This window comes from Elephas maximus, chromosome 1 (assembly GCF_024166365.1).
Source record: "Elephas maximus indicus isolate mEleMax1 chromosome 1, mEleMax1 primary haplotype, whole genome shotgun sequence".
Lineage (NCBI taxonomy): Eukaryota > Metazoa > Chordata > Mammalia > Proboscidea > Elephantidae > Elephas > Elephas maximus.
In genome coordinates this window covers 146,755,972-146,779,032 of record NC_064819.1, presented here as the reverse complement: position 1 = coordinate 146,779,032, position 23,061 = coordinate 146,755,972, and the positions used below count along the sequence as shown (strand labels likewise).

Below are 23,061 nucleotides of genomic sequence, written 5' to 3'. Positions count from 1 at the left end.
GGCCCATAAAACAAACAGTAACACATGTAAGGAATGTGCTTCTTAGTTCAATCAAGTACATGAGACCAAATAGGTAATACTTGCCCAAATCAAAGATGAGAGCACAGGAAGGGGCAGGGAAACTAACACAAATGGACACGGAGAACCCGGGGTATAAAGGGAAATGGGGAGGCTGCTGACACATTGTGGGGATGGCAACCAACGTCAAAAAAACAGTTTGTGTATAAATTTCTGAATGAGAAACTATTTTGCATTCTGAACTTTCACTTAAAATACAATAAAATTAAAGGAAAAAAAAGAAGTTATTGGTGGTTACCAGGGGTTGAGGGGAGAAAGGATTGGGGAGTTTTTGTTTAGTGGGTACTGAGTTTCTGTTGGGGGTGATGAAGAATTTTGGAAATAGTCGTGATGGTTGCACATGTAATTGCACACTTAAAAACAGTTAAAATGGCAAGTTTTGTTGATATATATTTCAGCACATCAAAACAAAAAACGTATCACCATCTATCTGTCTGACCTAAAGCTATAAACCAGAAGAGATTCTTGATCCTTTTATTTATCTTTTCTCCCTCCTCGTTATTCATAATCTACCTGGGTGATCTAAACTATTCTCTTGGCTTCACCTGCCACCTAAATGTCTACTGTACTAAAATCAATCTCTCACTAGCCTGAAATCCCAATTTCAGTTACCAAAAGCTTACTGTACATACTCATTAAAATATCCTAAGATACTCAAATTGCATTCTTAGGCTTCTTAAATAACACCTTTGCCCATCACATCATATTAAAGTAAATGAAGTTTAAGAAGGCAATATGGTATTTCACCATGTAGTAGGCATAAAACTTTAGAAATGTTTCTATCTTATTATATTAAACCATAAATCTTGAAATTAAAGAAATCATTACTTAATAAAAATTAAAAATTTAACATTAATATAAACTTTAGTTCTTAAATGAGCTATACCTTAAAAAAAAAGTATAGACTAACAATAAAATTTTACTCTATAATATGGATATACATAAGAATGTGTGCTATATTTTAGAAGTGGCATACCATAATTAATTTATTATTCTTATATAATAAGCTGAAAACCCTGGTAGCAAAGTGGTTAAGTGCTACGGCTGCTAACCAAAAGGTCAGCAGTTCAAATCCACCAGGTGCTCCTTGGAAACCCTATGGGGCAGTTCTACTCTGTCCTATAGGGTGGCTATGAGTCGGAATCAACTTGACAGCAATGGGTTTGGTTTTTTTTTTAAATATATAATAAGCAATTTAGAAAAATAGGTATACTGCAGTTTTGTAAATTAACTGTATTTCTTAAGGTAAAGCTTCTGTTATTTACGAGTTAAAAAGTAGCAAGTATGAGTTATGTTAAGCAAGGGCTTTTCTTAAAGGAAAAATCTATCAGTTATATGAAAATCACATACAACTGATGCAGCAATTCTTCCAGCTTTTTTTTTTTTTTGGTGTTGTTCTTTGGAATTATTATTATTACTGACCTCATAAGGTATTTTTCTTATGATATCCATATTCATTTGTCTTTAGAAATCTTTTATAATATCAAAGAATTGAATTACAACAAATATAATTTCTTTAGATTCATTAGATAAATATTTATTAAGTGCGTATTATCTGTCAGGTTCTTCAAGGTGCTAAGAATAGAGCAAATAACAAATCATGCAAAGAAGTCCCTGCCCTCAGGAAGTTTATCTTTGGGGAGTAGGGCAGAAGGTATAAAACAAAACAATTAAAAAACACATGTATGTCAGATAGTGGTATATTTCACAGAGAAGAAAAAGAAGGCACAGGAGGAGAACAGGGAGATTTGATCAGAAATATGTACTGCAGTTTTAAATTGGGCAGTCAGAGAAGGTTTAGTTGAGCAGAAATTAAAGAAAAAGAAAACGTACTTGTAGAGTGGAGCTAAAAATTTTTTTAAAAAAATCCTAAAAAAGTTAATAAACTCCTGAGGAAACTGATCAAAGCCAAAACAAGGATGGCTTCAGTTGCCAATGTCAAGAGTGAAAAGAAAGACACCATTATAGACTATACATATTACAAAGACAATCAAGAGTATATTATGAACAACTTTAAGCTGATACATTTAAAATATTTAGATGAAATGGACAAATTCCTAAGAAAAAAATTTAACAGAATTGACATGAAAAACAGAACATTTGAATAGACTTATATGCACTACTAAAGAAATTAAATCTGTAATTACAAACCCTCCCAGAAAGGTAAACTCCAGATGGCTTCAATGATGAAATCTTCCAAATACTAAAAGAAGAAATAAGATCACCTGGTTGCCATCCAGTCGATTCCGACTTATAGCGACCCTATAAGGCAGAGTAGAACTGCCCCAGAGTTTCCAAGGAGTGCCTGGTGGATTTGAACTGCTGACATTTTGGTTAGCAATTGTAGCACTTCACCACTATGCCACCAGGGTTTCTGAAATAAGATCAAGGTTATAAAAAGCTTTTCCAGTAAATAGAAAAGGAGGGAACAATTCCCAACTCGTTTTATGAAGTCAGCATAAACTTGACACTAAAACCTGACAAAAAATGTAAAAGGACAGCCACTCTCTAGTGAACATAGGTGTGGAAACTTTAAAAAAAAAAAAAAAAAAACCAGTGATATTTAAAAGATTATAAATCATGAGTAAATTGTAAATATTCCAGGAATGAAAGGTTTATTAAACTTCAAAAACATTGAACGCTTTTCTACCTGAGGTAGGAAACAAGACAAAAATATTCACAATTATTTCTCTCAACACAGTATTATAGGTCTTAGCCAGTACAACAAGGCAAAAAACAAAACAAAGAAAACTTACATTAAAATTGGAAAAGAAAGTTGTCAGTATTCACAGATGACATTATATATGTAGACATTATAAAAGAATCCAAAAACTAGAAATAATAAGCAAAGTTGACAAAGGTTATTCTAGCTAGCAACCACATACCAGGCAAAGATTCCCTAAACAAGAAATAAAAAAAGGACTACCCATAAAAGAAAAAGCTGATTAAGTTGGACTCTACTAAAATTAAGAACTTCCTCAAAGACTACATAAAGAACCAAAGGTTCTTCAATGACACCATTAAGAAAGTAAAAAGGCAAGTCACAGACTGGAGGAAAAAATATATACATAGCAGCAGGTTGAGGGTTTTGGCTAGGTAGGAGAGAACTTTCTGTAATGACAGAAGTATTCTATATTTTGTTTTGAGTGGTGATTATACACACTTGACTACAGTTGTCAAAACTCAAACTGAACATTTATGATTTGTGAATTTTATTGTATATAAATTTTATCAACAATTAAAAAAAAGTAGTTATAAAAAGAGAGACACAGAGAGGAAATTTGTGACCTGAAAGATAGGTTAGAAAAAATTACGCAGAATCAAGCACTAAGAGACAAAAAGTTGGACAATATAGAAGAGAAATTAAGAGACAGGAAGGTCAGAATGAGAAGATCGAATATATGTTGACTCAATTCTAAAAAGGGAAAAGAAAATAGATGAATTAAGGGCAATTTGAAGAGAAAATGCTTAAAAACTTTCCAAAATTGATGAGAGGCACCAATTCATAGATTTTAAAACCCCAACAAATCCCAATCAGGATAAATAAAAAGAAATCTACCTCTAAACACATCAAAGTAAAACTACAGAACACTAAAAACAAAGAAGTAAAGGTAGAACTATTTCAGGTAGATTTTTTTCAAGTAGAGAATGGTCAGCAATGTTGAATGCTGCTTGAGAGATCAAGGTATCTTATTGTTTCACAGGGTAGTTCTCAAGCTTAAAAAGGTAGATTATACTGTAGTCTCCACAGTTCTGAATGAAAATTTTCATACAAGTGACAACTAAGAATAAAAAATAATCTTACTCTGATGAATATTCTAAATTTTCTCAACTATTTAACTATAAAAATATTTAGAACTGATACATAGAAAGTCATTAGTTTTCAATTTTTTAGTTTTTACTGCAAAAAGTACTAAACAGCTAAAAATATATTTTATTTACATTACACATAAATAATAATAAAATAGATATTAAAATTATTCTTACCTATATAAAAAAAGATCTTTGGCAAGTCGCTTAGGTCCAATGATTTTAAAGATAATTTCATATGTTTCAAGTGCTTTCCGATGAACTCCACCAGGTAATGCTGGATGCAGACATTGAGCTAGGCGTTTTCCTATGGTCAACTTTTTAGGTACTACCTGGTACTTTGCATTATTTTGTAAAACCTTAAAGAAAATATTTTAATGCAGTTGAGAAAAACAAAAATATTTTATTTTTATTTTCTCACATAGTATTATCAAAATTTGTCACACTAGAAATTAAAACTGAGAATTTAAAAAAAGTATTTGATTTGTCAAAAAAATAATAAACCCATTACATGTTAACAGATATAAAATATTTTTATGAAAATAACAATATTTTCCAAAAAAATTTTGAAGAGATATCACTTTTGATTTTTACAAATCTTTAATGTCTGACTTAGAAGATAAATGGATTATCATATGAATGTCAGCATATGCTTGTCTGATATACGTAAGGAAAATCTGACCTCTCCACAGGTACATAGTTGGAAAAGCAAGGACCACAGATGTAATATATCATATACGGCAAGTAATTCTAACGCTTATAAGAACCTATATGAGATGGAAATTACTGCAATACCCATTACTGCTATATGAAATACTTAGGTTTCTACACAATTAACAAAATGTTCATAACAAGAAAAAAAAATACCTAACAATTACTAAATTTTCCCTACCTTTTCTTTGCCTTTTTGTTTCCAACAAACGTAATTTCCCAGTTGAACAAAACTATTTTTCTTTCTTTATGCAACCATAATACTTACTTCTTTAGAGATAATGCTCAGGGCAGAATTTATATAAGAAAATTCTCTCTTGGAAACAACCCAAAGGACATTAGTTATTTTAAGTAATATAAAGATCTGATAAATGTGGTCCCTCAGCATAAACCCAGAATACAGTATTAAAGTCCTGATAGAATAACATAAACCAGAATGAGGTTTCCAAGTGAAATGCAGAATAATATGCTAGAAATGGAACTTGAAAGAAATACAAGCGCTTTATTTCATGAAAAAAGAACCGAGGTTGAGGTGTATAAAATAACCTGCCAACACGCTGGCAGAAGAGCCAGCACTGGAACTCCCAGTTCATTGAAGAGTGAAGTCTCTGAGGTCCACCTAGATAAAACATTTTCAGTGTTCCTCCTACTACAAGCCTTCAAATCAGTTTTAAATTTGATGTAATGAATGTAAATAAAATTAGATCTGTAGATAATGAAAAGCAGGTTTTTGGAAATAAAACAATAAGAATATAGCAATGAAAAACATTTTATTCTTTCAAACCAGCTGTGTTCCATTTCTAGATTACCAGTATTAATGTGAATGTTGGAGATAGGAACAAAGAGTCAATATTTATACATATTTTTTAGAAAAATATAATTACTACCACAACTATCTCTGCAGAAGGATGTTTAATGATATATAACACAAATTGTGTCAATAAAGAAATTCTATTAACACCAAAGAAAAAGGAGAAAAAGAGCAAAACACAGCATCATTTCTGAATTGGAAAACTTGTATCAAGGAAGTGAAAATTCAGTATATTAATAAACAAAATTTGTAACTATGACATATATTTAGTCTATCTCTAGGAAATAACACACATACATTATATATATATATAAATATATATATATATATACATATACATACACACACACAACCCTTGCCTCTTCCACAATGAAGAAATTTTAGGCAAATTTCTTCAATGACTTGGGTATCCTACTTTGTCCTATCTAGATACAGAGAAATCTGTTTATAAACAAACTAATTATGTACTTATTTATGCAAATTAATATCAATAATTTAATGAATTGCTTTTAAAAATATTTTCTAGTAAGAGCTTCACGAAGACAAAAAACCTAACAACATTTATGCAAACACATACTTTTGGATGTAACTTCTAATTACTTCAGCATGTCGTGAAATAAAGAATTTTTCAAACCTCAAATGACCAATGTTAGAAGCTAACACGTCAAACAGAAGTTTGAGTGTAATTTTAAAATAAATTCATGGCACATTGAAATTGAAGCTTTTCTTTTCAAAGTATCAAAGTGATTATCTGTGGTGAATATCAGGTTGAAAACTAGTGTCCTTGGTACATATTTTAAGACTAATTTCTTTCCTAAAAATTGTATGCTAAGCTGATATTAAAATAGTTTTTGGAAGATCTGTCCTTTCTTATATGCCCTCCAGCCTCCTTAATATTTAGAAGCATTCCTACTTGATAACAACTATGAAAAAAGACAAAAACAAAAAACTATGGGTGTGAGGTGAGAAAAATTTAACCTAAGCTTTTTTTTTTTTTTTAAGTGCCAAAATTAAATACTAGGAGTTGGTCAGTGATGCCACCATGATAATAGTGGTTAATAGCCAGACATGTCAAGAAAGATTATTCAAGCCCAAGCTACAAGAACTAAGAGTTGCCTTGTAAAACGTGCTGTATATAACTATGGCTCAACCGGACATAAAATGTTTCCTTGCTGCTATATACCACTTAGAAAAGACACAGTAGTTGCTGCTTTCCATTTGCAGTTATTCATTTTGTTGTCAGGAACTTTAGACTATTATCTAATGCTCAATAACAGAAACTTATTAGTCCTCATGGTTAGCATATTTGCTCCCTTGTCTTATGTTTTTACCAGTAATAATGATGGTAATAATTATATTTTTAAGCACTATTGTTTCTTCGAATTAGAACTTCTAAAGCCTTAACAATATGCCAGACTACATAGGCATAGAATTCATGAAGTAAAATAGCACTACAAAAAATAATTCTGTGGGTTGGTTATGTTTTTAATTTCTTTACTTCAAGATTGAGAAATTCAACAAGTACAGATGCAGATTTTTAAAAATTTTTACTCCCTTTTGAAATGGATAAAGCAGACATACCTTGTTAAGTTTTCCAAGTGCCGATATTAAATCTGCCCATTCACTGGAGTATTCAAAATTTTTCAGTGCTTTGTCAATTGCAGCTACATAGTTTCTGTATTTAGAGTCACTCAATAACTCCACCTCTTCTGTGTTCATCCTCCCACAGACTCCTACTAGAGGCCAGTTCGAAGGTCATGTAAAATCATTACCTACAACAGTTTGCAGGAGGAACCAAAGTTACAATGTAAAGTATTAAAACAGGTTCAGATGATCTGGCTACAAAGTTAAAAGTTAACTTTAAAGTGTCTCTTGAGTTAGAAGTGATGGAAACTCTGGTCAGCTAGCATGCAAAGACATGAAGTATTCCAAGACAGCCACCCATGAGTTTCTTCCTGCTATTTTGTTGTTAGCTGCCATCTGGTTGGCCTCCAATTCACGAAGTTCCCATGAACAAGGGGAATGGACAATTGTAATCCATAGGGCTTCACTGGCTGATTTTTTGGAAGTAGACCACCAGGCCTTTCTTCCTAGTCCATTTTAGTCTGAAAGCTCCACTGAAATATGTTCAGCATCATAGCAACACACAAACCTCCACTGACATATGGGTGTTGGCTGAGCTTGAGGTGCACTGGCTGGGAATTGAACCCGGATCTTCTGCGTGGAAGGTAAGAATTCTATCACTGAACTACTTCCTCCTAGAACTGAAAAAACAACTATAAGAATTTAGGGATATAGAACAGTATGAAATTCTCTGGCACTTACTTCAGTTTATAAGTCATATTATTTCCCTGCCACATTTACAAACGATAATATTTCTGACATTTCTACCCCTTCACTTAGTTTTGATCCTAAAATAGAGTAAGATTGGAAACATCAAGGACATAGAAAAATAAAAAACAAATAAAGAAATGATTTGGAGCAATTAATGAACATACAGTATGAAGGAATATGAGGGAACATCAGCTGTTATGAAGTAAATTTTACTTTGAATAAAACTGGTAAGAATATGTGGTGGTTTAAAAAAATTTCCTCAAATTTTTTGATAGCTCTTTCAAAAATTGGTACCTAATCCTTCTCCCCTCCCTTGGGGTGAACTTTGTGACTCAATTGTAATGGAAAGAATAAGGCATGAGTTGTAAGGTACAACAGCTAATACTAGGTCATAAAAGGCACTGCAGCTTTCTTATTTTCTGTCTTCAATCACTAGCTGTGGGGGAAGCTAGCTGCCATGTCACGAGGACACTTCATGTAGCTCTGTGGAGAGGTCCCTGTGATGAGGAACTGAGAGCTTCTGCCATATGAATGAGCCATCTTAGAAGAGCCTCCATCCCCAGTCAAGGCTTCATTTGACTACATCCCCAACTGATATCTTAACTACAACTTCAAGATCCTGTGCCAGAACTACACGGCTGAGCCTCTTAAATTCATGACCTACAGAAAGGCAGCTGTTTTGGGTCACTGAGTTTGGGGGTAATTTGTTATTCAGCAATAGATAATACAGAGTAGTAACAGGGCTTGACCTGAGGCTCAACTTAAAACCAATGGGACTATCCTCTCCTTTTTTTTTTTTTTTTTTTTTTGGTATCCTATCTGACTCTGGGGGCTATGCCACAGGGTCACTATGAGTTGGAATCGACTCGAAGGCAATGGATTTATTTTGTTTTGTTTTGTTTACACAAAGATACTGTGGCTAGTTTGCTGTCACTGGCTGATCTCTCCCTCTTGCCTCCGTCCTTTTCCATGAAAAGTCTGGGAAGGGGTGAAGAGAAGTATTCAGATATTCTAAAGATATATTTGGGGGCTGTCTAGGTGTTTTATCACATCCCAAGGATATAAATGAATGAATTATTTCAAGTACCATGCAAAGAAAGGGGAAAAAAGGATAAAACTCTACTTGATTATAAAATGTACTTAGAAGAAAATCCTATACATAAAGTGGGAGCTCGTTCCAAACTTTTTTGACTAAATGAAAAACTTCCGTTCAATAATTATTACCATCTGAATGTGGTAATTATTAAATCTATTTCATTTTGGTCAAAATATCTAGGTTTCACTGTCACTAAATTTTAGCAAATCACTTAATCAACTCATGGAATTAGTCTCTTCAGAAAACTGGAAACTTTCCTAGATGGCTAAAAATAAGGGTAGAAGACAACAGTTATCAGGTATTTTAAAAGAGATTAAGGTCACCCACTATACCTCTGATTCTCGAACTGCTCTGTAATTCCCCTAATCTGGCCCATCATCCCAACCCCTTACTGCTGTTCCAAACGTCCTAATGGAATGCACTCTGTGAAACTCCATATATGTGATCAATGGATCTTTTCTCTGTATATCCTGCCACCTCCTACATTTTTTTTAAAAAAAAACTTATATTTTAGAGTTTTAGGTTTCAGAAAAATTGTGCAGAGTTTCCATACATCCCTTCTCTTCCTGTGGTTTTTCCTATTACTAACATCTCATATCATTGTGGTACATCTGTTACAATTGGTGACCAATATTGATACACTATTAACTCAAGTCCATAGTTTACATTAAGATTCATTTTTTTAATTTATTTTTTATTGTTGTAAAATATCTAACACAATGTTTGCCAATTCAACATTTTTTGAGGTATACCAATTTAGTGATACTGATTACATTAATCATGTGTAACCATCACCCTCACCTCCTAATTTTAACTATTCTCTAAATATACCACCTTCTCTGATGCTGTAGCAGCAACATTTTAGCAAACCATATATTATGCTTTCTAAATGCCAGGTCCTGTTCAATTGCTTTGCATATTTTGGTTCATTTAATCTCTCAATGGCCCTATGAGATGCATACTATTACTATCCACATTTACAGATAAGAAAATATACATACAGCTATTAATAGATATAAGTAATAAATGGGGTTCAAACTTAAGTAGTCTACCTTTATTGTCCTCTTAACAATTACTCTTTACTCTCATGGAGATCCCCCCCACTTCTCATACCCATTCTACCTAGGGCCAGGGAGTGAAGGAGTATCTTTCCTACTCCATCTATCATATTTATCAGGCAAACCCCAATCTAGGTTGAGCTCAGTTACATGCTTTCTACATGCCTTAGTTCAAGCAACCGAACATTGCTGGAGAAAAATTATTTAACCAGGCTGATTGGTTGCACTTTAAATTCAGAAGCACAAAGCTCACACAGGTGCTCAATGCTGTCCCAACTCAGTATGATCCTTAGTAAAGTCACCTTCCTGACACAGCTGTCTTCTATTCTCTCTTAAAACTGCTACTACCTTCTTTCATCATTGTTAGAGATATAGCTTCTTGTTTTATTAATAGAAGAAAAATGAATGTTCTTACTTTCCCCCCAAGAAATCTACAAACCTATTTTCTGTTATACCCATACTCTCTGCTTTCCCTCCTGAGCCACTATCATGCAACTTCTACAAAGAAGCCAGAGATTTTTTATAAAATCAGATTGTATCGGCTTAAAACTTTCCAGTGGCTTTCATCTGCATTTAAAATACCAAACTCAAATACAACAAATTCTTTTGCACTGCAGGTTTCTTTGTAGTTGCTATTCTCTATACTGGAAAGCCTGGTGGCATAGTGGTTAAGAGCTATGGCTGCTAAACAAAAGGTTGGCAGTTCAAATCCACCAGGCACTCCTTGGAAACCCTATGGGGCAGCTCTGCTCTGTCCAATAGGGACACTACCAGTCAGAACTGACTTGACGGCAATGGCTTTTTTTATACCACAATCAACATCCATGGGAGCAGCAGTCAAGAAATCAAATGACGTATTGCAACCGGCAAATCTGCTACAAAAGACCTCTTTAAAGTGTTAAAAAGTAAAGGTGTCCCTTTGAGGACTAAGGTGCACCTGACCCAAGTCATCGTATTTTCAATCACTTCATATGCGTAGGAAACCTGGACAATGAATAAGGAAGACCAAAGAAGAATTGACACATTTAAGCTATGCTATTGCCGAAGAATACTGAATATGCCATGGACTTCCTAAAATTAAAAACGAAACAAAACAGAACAACAAGCTGCTGCCATCAAGTCGATTCTAACTCACAGTGATCCTATAGGACAGAGGAAAACTGTCCCATAGGGTTTCCAAAGAGCAGCTGGTGGATTTGAACTGCTGATGTTTTTGTTAGCAGCTGAGCTGGGTTTCTTTTTTTTTTTTCATCAGGGCTCCTGAGCAAGGATGGCGAGACTTCGTCTCACATACTTCGGACAAGTTCTCAGTAGGGACCAGCACCTGAAGAAGGACATCACGTTTGCTCAAGTAGAGGATTAGCAAAAAACAGGAAGACTCTCAGTGAGATGAACTGACACAGCGGCTACAACAATGGGCTTAAGCATAACAACAATTGTGAGGATGGCATGGGATGAAGCAGTGTTCCTTCTGTTATTCACAGAGCTGCTATGAGGCAACTCAACGGCACCTAACAGCAATTCTCTATAACTGAAAGCTTTTAGGTCACCTCTTTGCGTGGCTAGTTGCTTCATATCCTTTGGGTAACATCAAATCCTCAGAAGTCTTTTCTGATCAGTCTATCTCAAGCAGTCTGCCCCAGGCCCAAACTCTTACAGTCTACTCTAGAACATCACACTACTTCCTTAATTACACCTGTTATGGTCTAAAACTGTCTTACTTTTTGGCTTGTTTACCTATCTTTTCCCAAGTAAACACCCCAGAATCAGGGGCTTCATCTGACTTGTTCATTCCTATATTAGCAGTGCCATAATTGTAAGATACACAGCAGGCTCTCAAATATATTTTGCATAAATGAGTTAATCTATCAATGTCAACACAGTTCACAAGTCATTTTGCTTTGTATTCTACCAGAAAAGCTTCTATTTCTTACACTTGATTTTACTCCCTGCTGTACATGCACAGGTTGCTTTAACAATACAAATTTATTTATTGTGGTGCACACACACATTGTTCACTAATAACATCACGTCTGCTTATCAGAGTCAGAACACACAAGACACTCCCAGCGCATCAGCACAAGTCCATGGTCTATTCAATCTTCTTCACCAACACTATAATTCAAACAGTAGATAACATAATTCAACAGTAAATAACAGTTTAATGATGGAGTAAATGGAAAATAACAAACAATAAGTAGAAATTAATGTTCAATCTTAAATAAACGGAGCCGTGGTGGTCCAGTGGTTAAGAGCTTGGCTGCTATCCAAAAGGTCAACAATTTGAATCCACCAGCCACTCCTTGGAAACTCTACGGGGCAGTTCTACTCTGTTCTACAGGGTCGCTGTGAGTCGGAATCGAATTGATGGCAACGGGTTAGGTTCTTTCCATGGAAGAAATCGATGTTCACTCTTACATCCTGGGTTCTCTCTGTGGCTAATCCTGGCTGGCTCTCACCCCTGTCACTGACTGGTTCAATTCTCAACCAGGAGCCTCAGGTCAGCCGTGGGCTGGTCCCAGCTCTTAAAGCAAAAACTGCTCTGAGGGCAACCCCTACAGGGGGGTTCACCCAGGCTTGGCAGGCAGGGACAGACCACCTGCATAGGGTCTCCCAAGTCTCTTCTGGGCTTATACCACCGCTCTGCTCTGCTTTGGGCCTCTTATTCTCAAATGGGGTTTCTTCCACTCCCCAAGCCAATTTGTGGTCTCCACTGCTTCTGGTGCTGTCACTGTCCTAAGCATTATAGTTCTTGGCCCATTCCTCTCAGACCACTCTGCTGCCACTTGGCTGTTACAGAACACCAGCTTCTGCTTCTCCTGGCCCTGCATTCTCCAACCCAGAAAGCTCCCGTGATCCTCTGTCTTCCCAGACTTTTATTGGCATCACCATGGGCTTCCTGAGGCTTAGGAAGCATAAGGCCCGCAAGCCGATTCCTCTTAGTTGGGTTGTCCCTACTCTTTGGCTTCAGGTGTGGTCCTACTCTCAGAACCAGGATGAAAAGGCCAAATTGTCAACTGCAAAGGGGTTGTAGACCTCACACTCCCTTCACACACAGACTGTGCTCATATGGCTACTAAGTGCTTTAAAAGGAGAAAGATTCCTCTGAGAACACCTATTAAAAAAAATGCCATATTCAGTTACATTAAAAAAAAAAAAAAAACCTTGGCTCAGTTTAGCAATCATCTTTATTAAGTATAACTACTTAAAGTGGAGGATGTCTTTCTAGCCCTTGTGAAAGGAAATAAGGAATCCTATATTAAGTATGATACTCCCAGAGGTCAAATCTTTTTTAAATTAGTTAATCAGAGGCAAATCCTTACTTGGAGAAAATTCAAAGAGCATTACTATATTTTTTGTATATATTTATTATTATTTTCACTTTAGTTCTCAGTAAAAATAAAAAACATAGAATAAAAGAAATATCAACTAGCCCCCAGTTTCGCTAAGGTAACAAATAGAGAAAATGATTTAATTTTACTATTTTTTTAAGTAAAGACACATACAAAAATATACATTCTGTTAAAAATAGTATCTGAATTACATAAAAATGATGATCTAAGACTCCTTTTAGCTTTAAATTCTGTGATTTTCTGGTACACATAGGCAATAAGTAAAATGGTACTTCAGAAAATAGAAAAGTGTGAGCACATATAAAAACCTAAAATGATCCATTAATGGGAAGCTGAGATGCTACTTACAGTAAGCATCAAATGACAGCTATAATAATGAACACTAAACATATGCCCTCAAATTGGAAATAATCATCCTATTCCCAAAGTACACCAGCCAAGTAAACATTGGCCATAAAGTTTCAAGATGATGATGACAATAGCAGCTGACACTGATTTAATATTTATCCTCGCCAGGTACTCTGTTAAGCCTTTTTAGGTGAATTATCTCATGTAATTGTCATAACAACTTCACGACACAGGTATACTGACACAGACATGTACATACGAGGAAACTGGTGTTTGAGGTTCCACAAGAGAGTATTACTCTAGAGAAGAAACCAGGAAGAATTCTGGTAGGTCGACCCTGGGCTGAGCTCTTAATCACTATCTTCCTGAAGTGCTTCTTACTACGGATCTTAATTCTTATGCCTGGCATGCTCTACCTCTCCCTCATTCATTTTTCAAAAGGCTGTTCAGGCCATACTCCCCTACTGTACTTATTAAAAAACAAACAAGCAAAACTAAAATTATGTGAGTACATTATCTTTTTCTATCTCTCCTCCTCAACCTCGACTTAAGTAAGCACAGGGGCCAAAGTTCAAATCTGGATACCTCAGACCTAGCTCATTAATAAATACCATAAGTATTTAGGTTAAACTAAGGTATAAGGCAACATGACTGTAAATTCTGATATAGAAGGGTTTTCTGTTTGTGATCTGTACAACAGTGATTTAAATTCAATAAATGGCCAGAATGGAAAAGGAACTTTATATGGTATGTACAAGAAGACAATCTACTCCACTGAGAAAACAATTTCTAAGAGGTAAAAATATGCTCTCAATTGGGACAAACTGCTAGAGCGGTGCTGGATATTGGGTTGTGCATCAAAAAACAGGATTACAGGTGTGGATGTCCCCAAATTAAGGAGGCCCAGGGCTGATGTCAAGACTCCTGCCAGACTGAGAGTATGCTCTAGTTTACAAACTCTATTATAAAGCACCCAAGGGATGTTCTACAATTTCTAATAAAGACAGCTTTTGTTTTTTCTCTTGGCAAAAGGGAGATGTAATTCATGAGGTTTAAGGGGAGAAAAATGTTTCAGAAAATATTTCAGAAAAGTTTCCCACATTTTCATGAAACCTGTGGACATCACTGGTTGCTCAATAGCATATTCTGGTTTAGTCATATCTATTTGCATTAAATATATCTACACAAAGAAGTGGAAACCCTGGTGGTGTAGTGGTTAAGAGCTACACCTGCTAGCCAAAAGGTCGGCAGTTCAAATCTACCAGGCGCTCCTTGGAAACTGTATGGGGCAGTTCTACTCTGATCCTGTAGGGTTGCGATGAGTTGGAATCGACTTGATGGCAATGGGTTTGGTGTTTTTTGGTTTCTACAAAGAAGTAGTTGTGTGGATAATCTAAAACTAAGAATTGAAAGTAACTAAATTTTGGTTTATGGGATCTAGCTTTTTTTTCCGAATATATCTTTATGGTTGTTGTGGCTAAGTGCCATTGAGGCTGTTCGACTCACAGCGACCCTACATACAACAGAATGAAACACTGCCTGGTACTGCACCATCCTCACATTGTTGTTATGCTTGAGCCCATTATTGTGGCCACTGTTACAACCCATCTTGTTCGGGGTTTTCCTCTTTTTCTCTGATCCTCTACTTTACCAAGCATGATGTCCTTCTCCAGGGACTAGTCCCTCCTGATAACATGCCCAAAGTATGTGAGACAAAGTCTTGTCATCCTTGCTTCTAAGGAGCATTCTGGCTACACTTTGTCTAAGACAGATTTGTTCATTCTTCTGGCAGTTCACTGCATATTCAATACTCTTCACCAACACCATAATTCAGTCATCACTTCTTCTTTGGTCTTCTTTATTCATTGTCCAGCTTTTGCATGCATATGAGGCAGTTGAAAACACCACAGCTTGGGTCAGGTGCACCTTAGTCCTTAAAGTGATATCTTTGCTTTTTAACATTTTAAAGAGGTTTTTTGCAGCAGATTTTCCCAATGCAATGCTTCATATGATTTCTTGACTGATGCTTTCACGGGCATTGGCTGTAGATCCAAGTAAAATGAAATCTTTGACAACTTCAATCTTTTCTCCATTTATCATGATGTTGCTTAATGGTCCAGTTGTGAGGATTTATGGTACTTGCTAATATTAAAATTTTGTTTGATTTTCCTGTGTATACACAGATTTGGGGGGGAGGAATGAATCAGAAACTTTTTAGGCGGCAAAGAGAAGTGAGTCTGGGAGTAAATATCAGTAATAATACACTTTAAGAAAATCTAACTTATCTAGAAATAACCATATTCTGTTTTTGCTTTTAATTAGGAAAATGTAAGAAAACACTACTTATTTTTTATATATGGTAAAAAGCAGACATGAGAATGACAAAAATGAATACATGAGTTCTTGTGAGTACATTTTTATAACAAAAATGAGTTATTCAGAATGATTAAAAAGGATGTGAGATGAGAAATACAAGATCAGGGGTGACTTTAACTTTTAGCTATCCTACTGGGTATTTTTCCAGTTTATTTAAAACGCACTTTTCAGAAAGCATCTTTCTCAAAATAAGCATGTTCATTTGTAGCTAAATACTATTCTTCATTTAACTATGACAAATGACTAAGCTTAAACTTTGAAAAGAAATATTCTAAGACAAACTACTAGAAATAAAGTAAAAGAATAAAAAATAATCTTTACAGCACAATTAAATACACTATACTAAGTTAACCAAATTACTTCCAAGAAAATAAAATTTAACCAACATTTTTAAAATGTAATTTAACATTAATAACATTAATAAACATTTAATAATAATAATGCTATCCTTTTAAAATTAATAAATAATATGTTGTTGGTGTGTGACATCCGGTTAATTCCAACTCATAGTGACCTGATGGAACAGAGCAGAACTGCCCCATAGGGTTTCCTAGGCTGTAGTCTTTATGGAAGCAGATCACCAGGTCTTTTCTCCCACAGAGCAGCTGGTAGATTCAAACCGCCAACCTTTTGGTCAGCAGCCAAGTGCTTAACCATTGTGCTGCCAGGGCTCTTAATACATAGTATTAACAAGGCCAAACCTGTTGCTGTCAAGTCAGTTTTGACTCATAGCGACCCTACAGGACAGAATAGAACTGCCCCATAGGGTTTCCAGGGAGTGCCTGGTGGATTCAAACTGTCTACCTCTTGGTTAGCAGCCAAGTTCTTAACCACTGGGTGACTGGGGCACCAATAAACAGTATATTATGAACTAATTACCATAATCAATTTATAAATAAACATTGGTTTTTAAATGCAATACTGTATGTATTAGCCAAATAGTACAAAGTTTTCTGTACTTACTAGTGTGTTCATATTTAACTGAATATCTATACATAAATTTTAATCATTTACTCATAGCCTGTGAGGAAAAATATATACTTCCCAATTTAGTTTTAAAAATGCAGTTTTCAGGTTTTCCTGAAAATTATAAATTTTATTAAAACTGTTCCAAAATAAAATCATGAGGAAGAACACACATGCACACACAGATACACACAAAATTCACTAAGATGCAAATTCAACCTTTGTCTATGCATACAAAGAACAGGATCAAATATTACATGGGCAGGAAGTCACCAACATTTAGTACTTTTAAATAATTGGACTCACAGTGGACATACCATGCATGTGTCTGTGCATATCAGTTTACTCAAAGCTAAGGAAGAAAGGTGCCAGACAGTACCCTGGCACCCGGGTTAACTCCCTTGAGGGGCAAAGAAAAGAAACTAGAATTAATTTTGAGGATATCAGGGTATTTTACAGAGAAAAAAAGAGTACTATCTATAGCAGATGCGTCCTTGCTTCTACATCTCTTGCAATGTTTCTTCCCCTCTCATGTTTGAAGGTTACAGTAACAACAGAACAAAAGTATTAATAATACAAACACAATGAAGGGGGGGGAACACCTTGCTGATATGTTGCTTTGCAAGAGAGAGAATTAACTCTAGATATTCTGATAGTTTCTGAAGCACCTACCGAGTTAGAGCTAAAATCAGGTATTCCCTGGCTTTTGTAAAATCTTTATTCAGAGTTCCTTTACAGATACCACGCACCCTCCAAGACACTGAGAAATCACGAACTGTTATCACTATTATTACACTTCTCTTTACTTTCCATTTCTCAGTCTCTCTGCTGTCTCAGATTTCTTTAGGATATTCACTCCAACACAAGAAATACAATGTGTCAAGCACTGTTGTCACTGTTCTCTGAGTTTCCTTTTTTTTTTTTTTTACAACATTACTGTCAACAAAAAGACAGCACCATCATTTTCCCAATCACACAGGCTTACACTTTGGCTTTAATTCCTAGTCTCATATCCAAACTATCAAAAATTCTTTTTTTGGTTTGTTTTTTCCAGTCTTACCACAATCTCTCTCAGAATCATCTTTTATCCATAGTAGCTGAATATTTTATAACCAGACTATTACAAAACCAAACTCATCCCACTGCTGTCGAGTGGATTCCAACTCATAGCCACCCCACAGGGTTTCCAAGGCCTGTAAAGTTCTATGGAAGCAGACTGCCACATCTTTCTCCCATGGAGCAGTTGATGGTTTCAAACTGTAAACCTTTCAATATAAGTCAATTGCTTCAACTACTGCGCCACCAGGTCTCCTTTCTTAGAACCTCCTATTTCCTCTACCTTCAGCTTCTCTAAAAGCCAATTAATTTTACATAGTAAAAAATAATTTGAGCATGTTACTCCCTGCTGGAAGCTCAGAAAAATAAATTCGATAATCCATGAAAAGCACCTCAACCCAGCGCTTACTTAGCACTTAGAAAGTACCCTTACCATTGCTATACCCATGACATTCGATTCCTTAAAAATGAAATCCAAACTCTTAACCACATGATTAATGCCTTTTTATAAATAGATGCATTCATTGAATCCTATCATTCATATTTCTGTTCTAGCTAAGCAAAACCTAGTAGTCAATGTCCACTGTTCAAGACTTGTTCTGCCCCACTTCAGCGTCTTTAAATATGCTATTTCTTCTCTGGATATGCCTCTGATCCTTTTGATCACCTAAAATTCTTCTATCAAAATTAGACTCAAAATGCTATTACTCTACGTGAAATCTTCTCTGATTCAACCCCTCTAACTTGTCTCATTCTTTAATCAGTACATTTATCACTATTTATAAACATGGCTTACAGTGTAGCATAGTATTAAGAATGTGCCTAGGCTTTGTGTTTCTAAAAGTTTTATTTCTTCTGACTGAAATACTGAATCCCAACTTGATTGGGCTAGTACCTGATCATCCTTCAGGTCACAGGTTTCATTCCCCTTGGGGAGCCTTTTCTGATCCCGCAACACTAACATACACCCTCCTTCCTGTGAACTCCCACTACACACTGTACTTCCCCCATCAGAGAACTCACCTCATTTTAGAGTAATTGAACTGTAACTCCCATGGGCGATAATCCCTGTGATAGGGGGTTCTTATCTATAATTTTAGCTCTTGTATCTCCAGCTCCTACAAAGAGCTTGACCAATAATCCATGATCAATAAACATTATAAAAATTGAATATTAGAAAACAATCAGCTGGTAAAAAGAATGAAAAAAATTGTATGTATTGGTTTATAAAAAATTTCTACGGCATTAACTTAAAAAAAGCAAGGTAGAGAACTGCGTTTGTAGTATACTACCCTTTATGTAAAAAAGGGTGAAATGTCATATAATTTCCATATGCACAATACAGCTCTGAAAGAACGTTAAGATAGTAAAACTGATTACCTCTGGGGGATGGGTGAGAACTAGGTGGATGAGGGCAGGGGTGGGAGAGGGAGCCTTTTCACTGGATACATTTTTATACTTTTAAAATCATGCAAATTATTTCCTATTCATGGAATTAAAAAAAATTAATTTTTAAAAGGTGATTGAATGAATAATGCCCCTAAAGAACCACAAATAGGGTTCTGTACGGAGCAGCTGTGTAACATGTGGTATTCCCTCTCTCTTCATCTCATAAGAAAACAAAATCAAAGCCAGTAAAATCTGTTTCTTAAGTGTTACATCTAAAAATACCACCTCAAAGAACCACAGAGACATGGAATTTTGTTGATAAAATATTTACTTTGTCGTCGTTAGCAGCCATCGAGTTCACTGCACAATGGATCAGAATATTATGATCCATAGGATTTTCACTGGCTGATTTTCAGAAATCGATCACCACACCTTTCTTCCTAGTCTGTCTTAGTCTAGACGCTCTGTTGAAACCTGCTCAGCATCATAACAGCATGCAAGCCTCCACTGTCAGGTGAGTGGTGGCTGCACGTAAGGTGCACTGGCCAGGAATTGAACCTGGGTCTCCTGCACGGAAGACTATAATTCTACCACTGAATAACCACTGTCGCCTATTTGCTTTGCTTAGTAATTTTAAAATGCCAACCCAGTAAGTCAGTTGGCATTTCAAGTTAATTTTTTAAATATTCTTTTTAAGACCATAATGAGTAAATATGTATTGCTTATTATTTACAGGTATATTTTCATACTGACTTTAGAAGATGTGGTAGCCAGCCTCCAAAATAGCCTCCAATGATCCTTGCCTCCTGGTATTCACACTCGTGTACAGTCCCCTCCCACATAGAATTACAGCTTGCCTGTGTAAACAATAAATAGAATGCTGCAGAAGTCAAGGTATGTGACTTCTCAGTCTAGGTCATACAAGATATTACAACTTCTACGTTGATCTTTCTTGGCTCACTTATTGGGGCAAACTAGTTTCTATGTCATAAGGACACTTAAGGAGCCCACAAGCAGAGGAACTAAGGCCTCCCTCCAACAGGCAGAATCAATTTGTCAGTCATGTAAGTGAGCCATTTTATAACTGGATCTTTCAGCTCCAACCAAACCTTCCGATGGCTGCAGCGCAAGCTGACATCTAACTGCAGCCTCACAAGAAACTCAAACCAGAACCCTACAGCCAAACTGCTCCCCGATTCCCTACCGACAGATACTGCGAGAGATGTTTATTTTTGTGTATTAAGCCACTACATTTTGAGATAATTTGTTATGCAGCAATAGATAACTAAAGAGTTTATTTATTCTCAAATAATCTTTACCTTCTTTAAATAAACCTCAACCTCTATAATTTAAAAGATATAATTAAAACAGTAGTTACCAAATCACATAAAACTAATATGCAGCCTCAAGGTATAGAACCAGATAGGTTTGGAGCACAGTGCTTAGATGATAGTCTTCCAGTAAAATAGCAGATGCCATCAGAAATCATCTTGCTGGAACCTGTCATTCAAACTCGAGGTTGAACCCCTAACTACAGTAATTGGTGGTCATACCGTATACAAATTATTTCAATATTCATTTTTCTTCCAAAATGACAGACATTAACATTTAAAGTGAGTAGTACATTCTTTTTTTCTGAACATTTTCCTGTGCAAGAAATTTTACGATTGAGACACGTTGTCAGGCATGTTTAAGTGTGTGTGGAAATTAGCCACTGTACCAGTGTATCATGCCAAAGACAAACAAAAAGCATAATCAAGTGGTCTGAGGTGGTATTTGTGGATAAATAATATAAAAAAGTTCCAGTTATCTGAAAAATTTGATTGACCAAAATAACACATCCCCTAAGGGTTTTGGTTAGCTGAAGTTTCATACTATTTTATCATAATATAATGGCACAATCAAGGTCAACTGAAAAATATAGGGTGATTTACCTGTACAACGCAAAGGACTAAGACTGCTGTGCTTTTATAGTTTTGCTGGTTACAGTCAGTTGTCATGTCTAAATGATGACAATTTATCTGTATTCTTTCTATATTGCTGCTTTATTTTATAGTAGAGATATGGAAACAAACCCACTTGTTTAGGAGAAAGTTCTCTTATAAAATAAATATGCATTCAAGATGGCTCTTTTCTTACTTCCAGTTTGAGGCGGCATGGAAATATGAATACAAGGCTATATAAAACTTAAGAAGTGAAGACAGGGAGAAGTAAAGGAGATACCAAATTCTTTTAGATTTGATGAGATAAAGTTTATATTAATATTTCATCATTCCTGAATCAATGGTTATCACGTTGTCATATTATAAAAAGTTCCCACTGGGTTTTAGATTCAGATTTCTTTCTTTTGATTCAAAAGTTTATCTTAAAGCTAATGTGTTTGAATAACAATAAGGTATTAGTGTTTTACTTGTAAAAGTAACATTAAGAATATTTTTGACTGGCTATCATTACCAAGCATTCTGATCAAAGATTCTATTGAAGAATCATGATCAAAAGGGGAAAAACGCAAAAACAGAATTTCAAATTCTCATGGACTCCAGACTTTCTGGAGCCATAGAGGCTGAATGAACCCTTGAAACTACTGCCCTGAGATAATCTTTAAGCCTTAGACCAAAAATATCCCCTGAAGTCTTCTTAAAACTAAACAACAGATTAGCTTAACTAGTAAACTGTTTGCCTTGAATACTGTGCTCTTTCAAGATCTATCTGTATGGGATCAAACTGACAACAGCAACTCAGAAGACTAGATAGGAAACTTAGGGGGCAGTGAGTAACTCAGAAAAGGAGGGTGAGAATGGTTGCACAACTTGAAGAATGTAATCAATGCTACTGAATTATGCATGTAGAAACTGTTGAATTGGCGTATGTTTTGCTGTGTATATTCTCAACAACAAAAGAATTTTTTTGAAAAAATGTAGTCATGTATCTGATTAAATAAAATCATATTAATTTTTCATCTTCATACTGTAAATATGTATGCAAATATTGTAAAAAGTGCATTTTACAAAAAAGTGCATACTGCACTTTTTAAGTTAACTGTAGTACATTTTAAAATCTACAATAGAAACTTTATTTCATAATCCTTACACAGATAAAGTTCTAAGGAATTTTCAAGCCTGGATTCATTCAGTATTTCCCAAAATTGGGGCCACCAACTCAATGTGAGATAATTTTATGGGACCCAAGGACACGGCTAAGCAATAATGAATTCTTTGAGGATGCAATTTCCTGTTCAATCTCTTTTACTTCCTCTGACAGCATCAAAAATAATGTCTCAGTTTGGTGTCAGAATGTTATAATGCCTCTGTAATTCTGGATAATATTCCTTAACCAAAGAGTAGCAAGTCTCAGGCTAAAAGCCTTCATAGGCAATAGTTTCTAGCTATAATTTAATAAAATTGCTTTGTTTTCAAGTCCCAGAGTGGTAAAAGTAGTTAAGTACTTGATTACTAACCAAAAAGTTGGGGGTACAAACCATCTCAGAGGTGCCACAGAAGAAAGGCCTGGAGATCTGCTTCTAACAGGTCACAGCCTTAAAAACCCTATGAAGCGCAGTTCTACTCTACAACACATGCAGTCTCCATGAGTCAGGATCAGTCTGATGGCAACTGGTTTGGGTTTTGTTTTCATTATTTTTAACTTCATGCCACTTTCTATTTATGGAAAGTGATC

At 35.4% G+C, this 23,061-nt stretch overlaps 1 protein-coding gene across 3 annotated transcripts in view; it reads right to left on the bottom strand.

The window, feature by feature from the left end:
• The window catches only part of DOP1A (DOP1 leucine zipper like protein A), a 106,265-nt gene that overhangs the window by 78,619 nt on the left and 4,585 nt on the right, over positions 1–23,061 (bottom strand). Inside the window, exons 2-4 of one of the 3 annotated variants that reach the window (XM_049896209.1) lie at positions 7,563–7,674; positions 6,992–7,182; positions 4,066–4,247 (exon numbers count right to left, since the gene is read on the bottom strand). In XM_049896209.1, the coding sequence (XP_049752166.1) occupies positions 4,066–4,247; positions 6,992–7,129 (320 nt within the window). In that variant the 5' untranslated portion in view covers positions 7,130–7,182; positions 7,563–7,674. Of the gene's footprint in view, positions 1–4,065; positions 4,248–6,991; positions 7,675–23,061 lie in introns of all 3 variants that reach the window. The other 2 variants (XM_049896219.1, XM_049896200.1) reach the window with 2 other exon arrangements.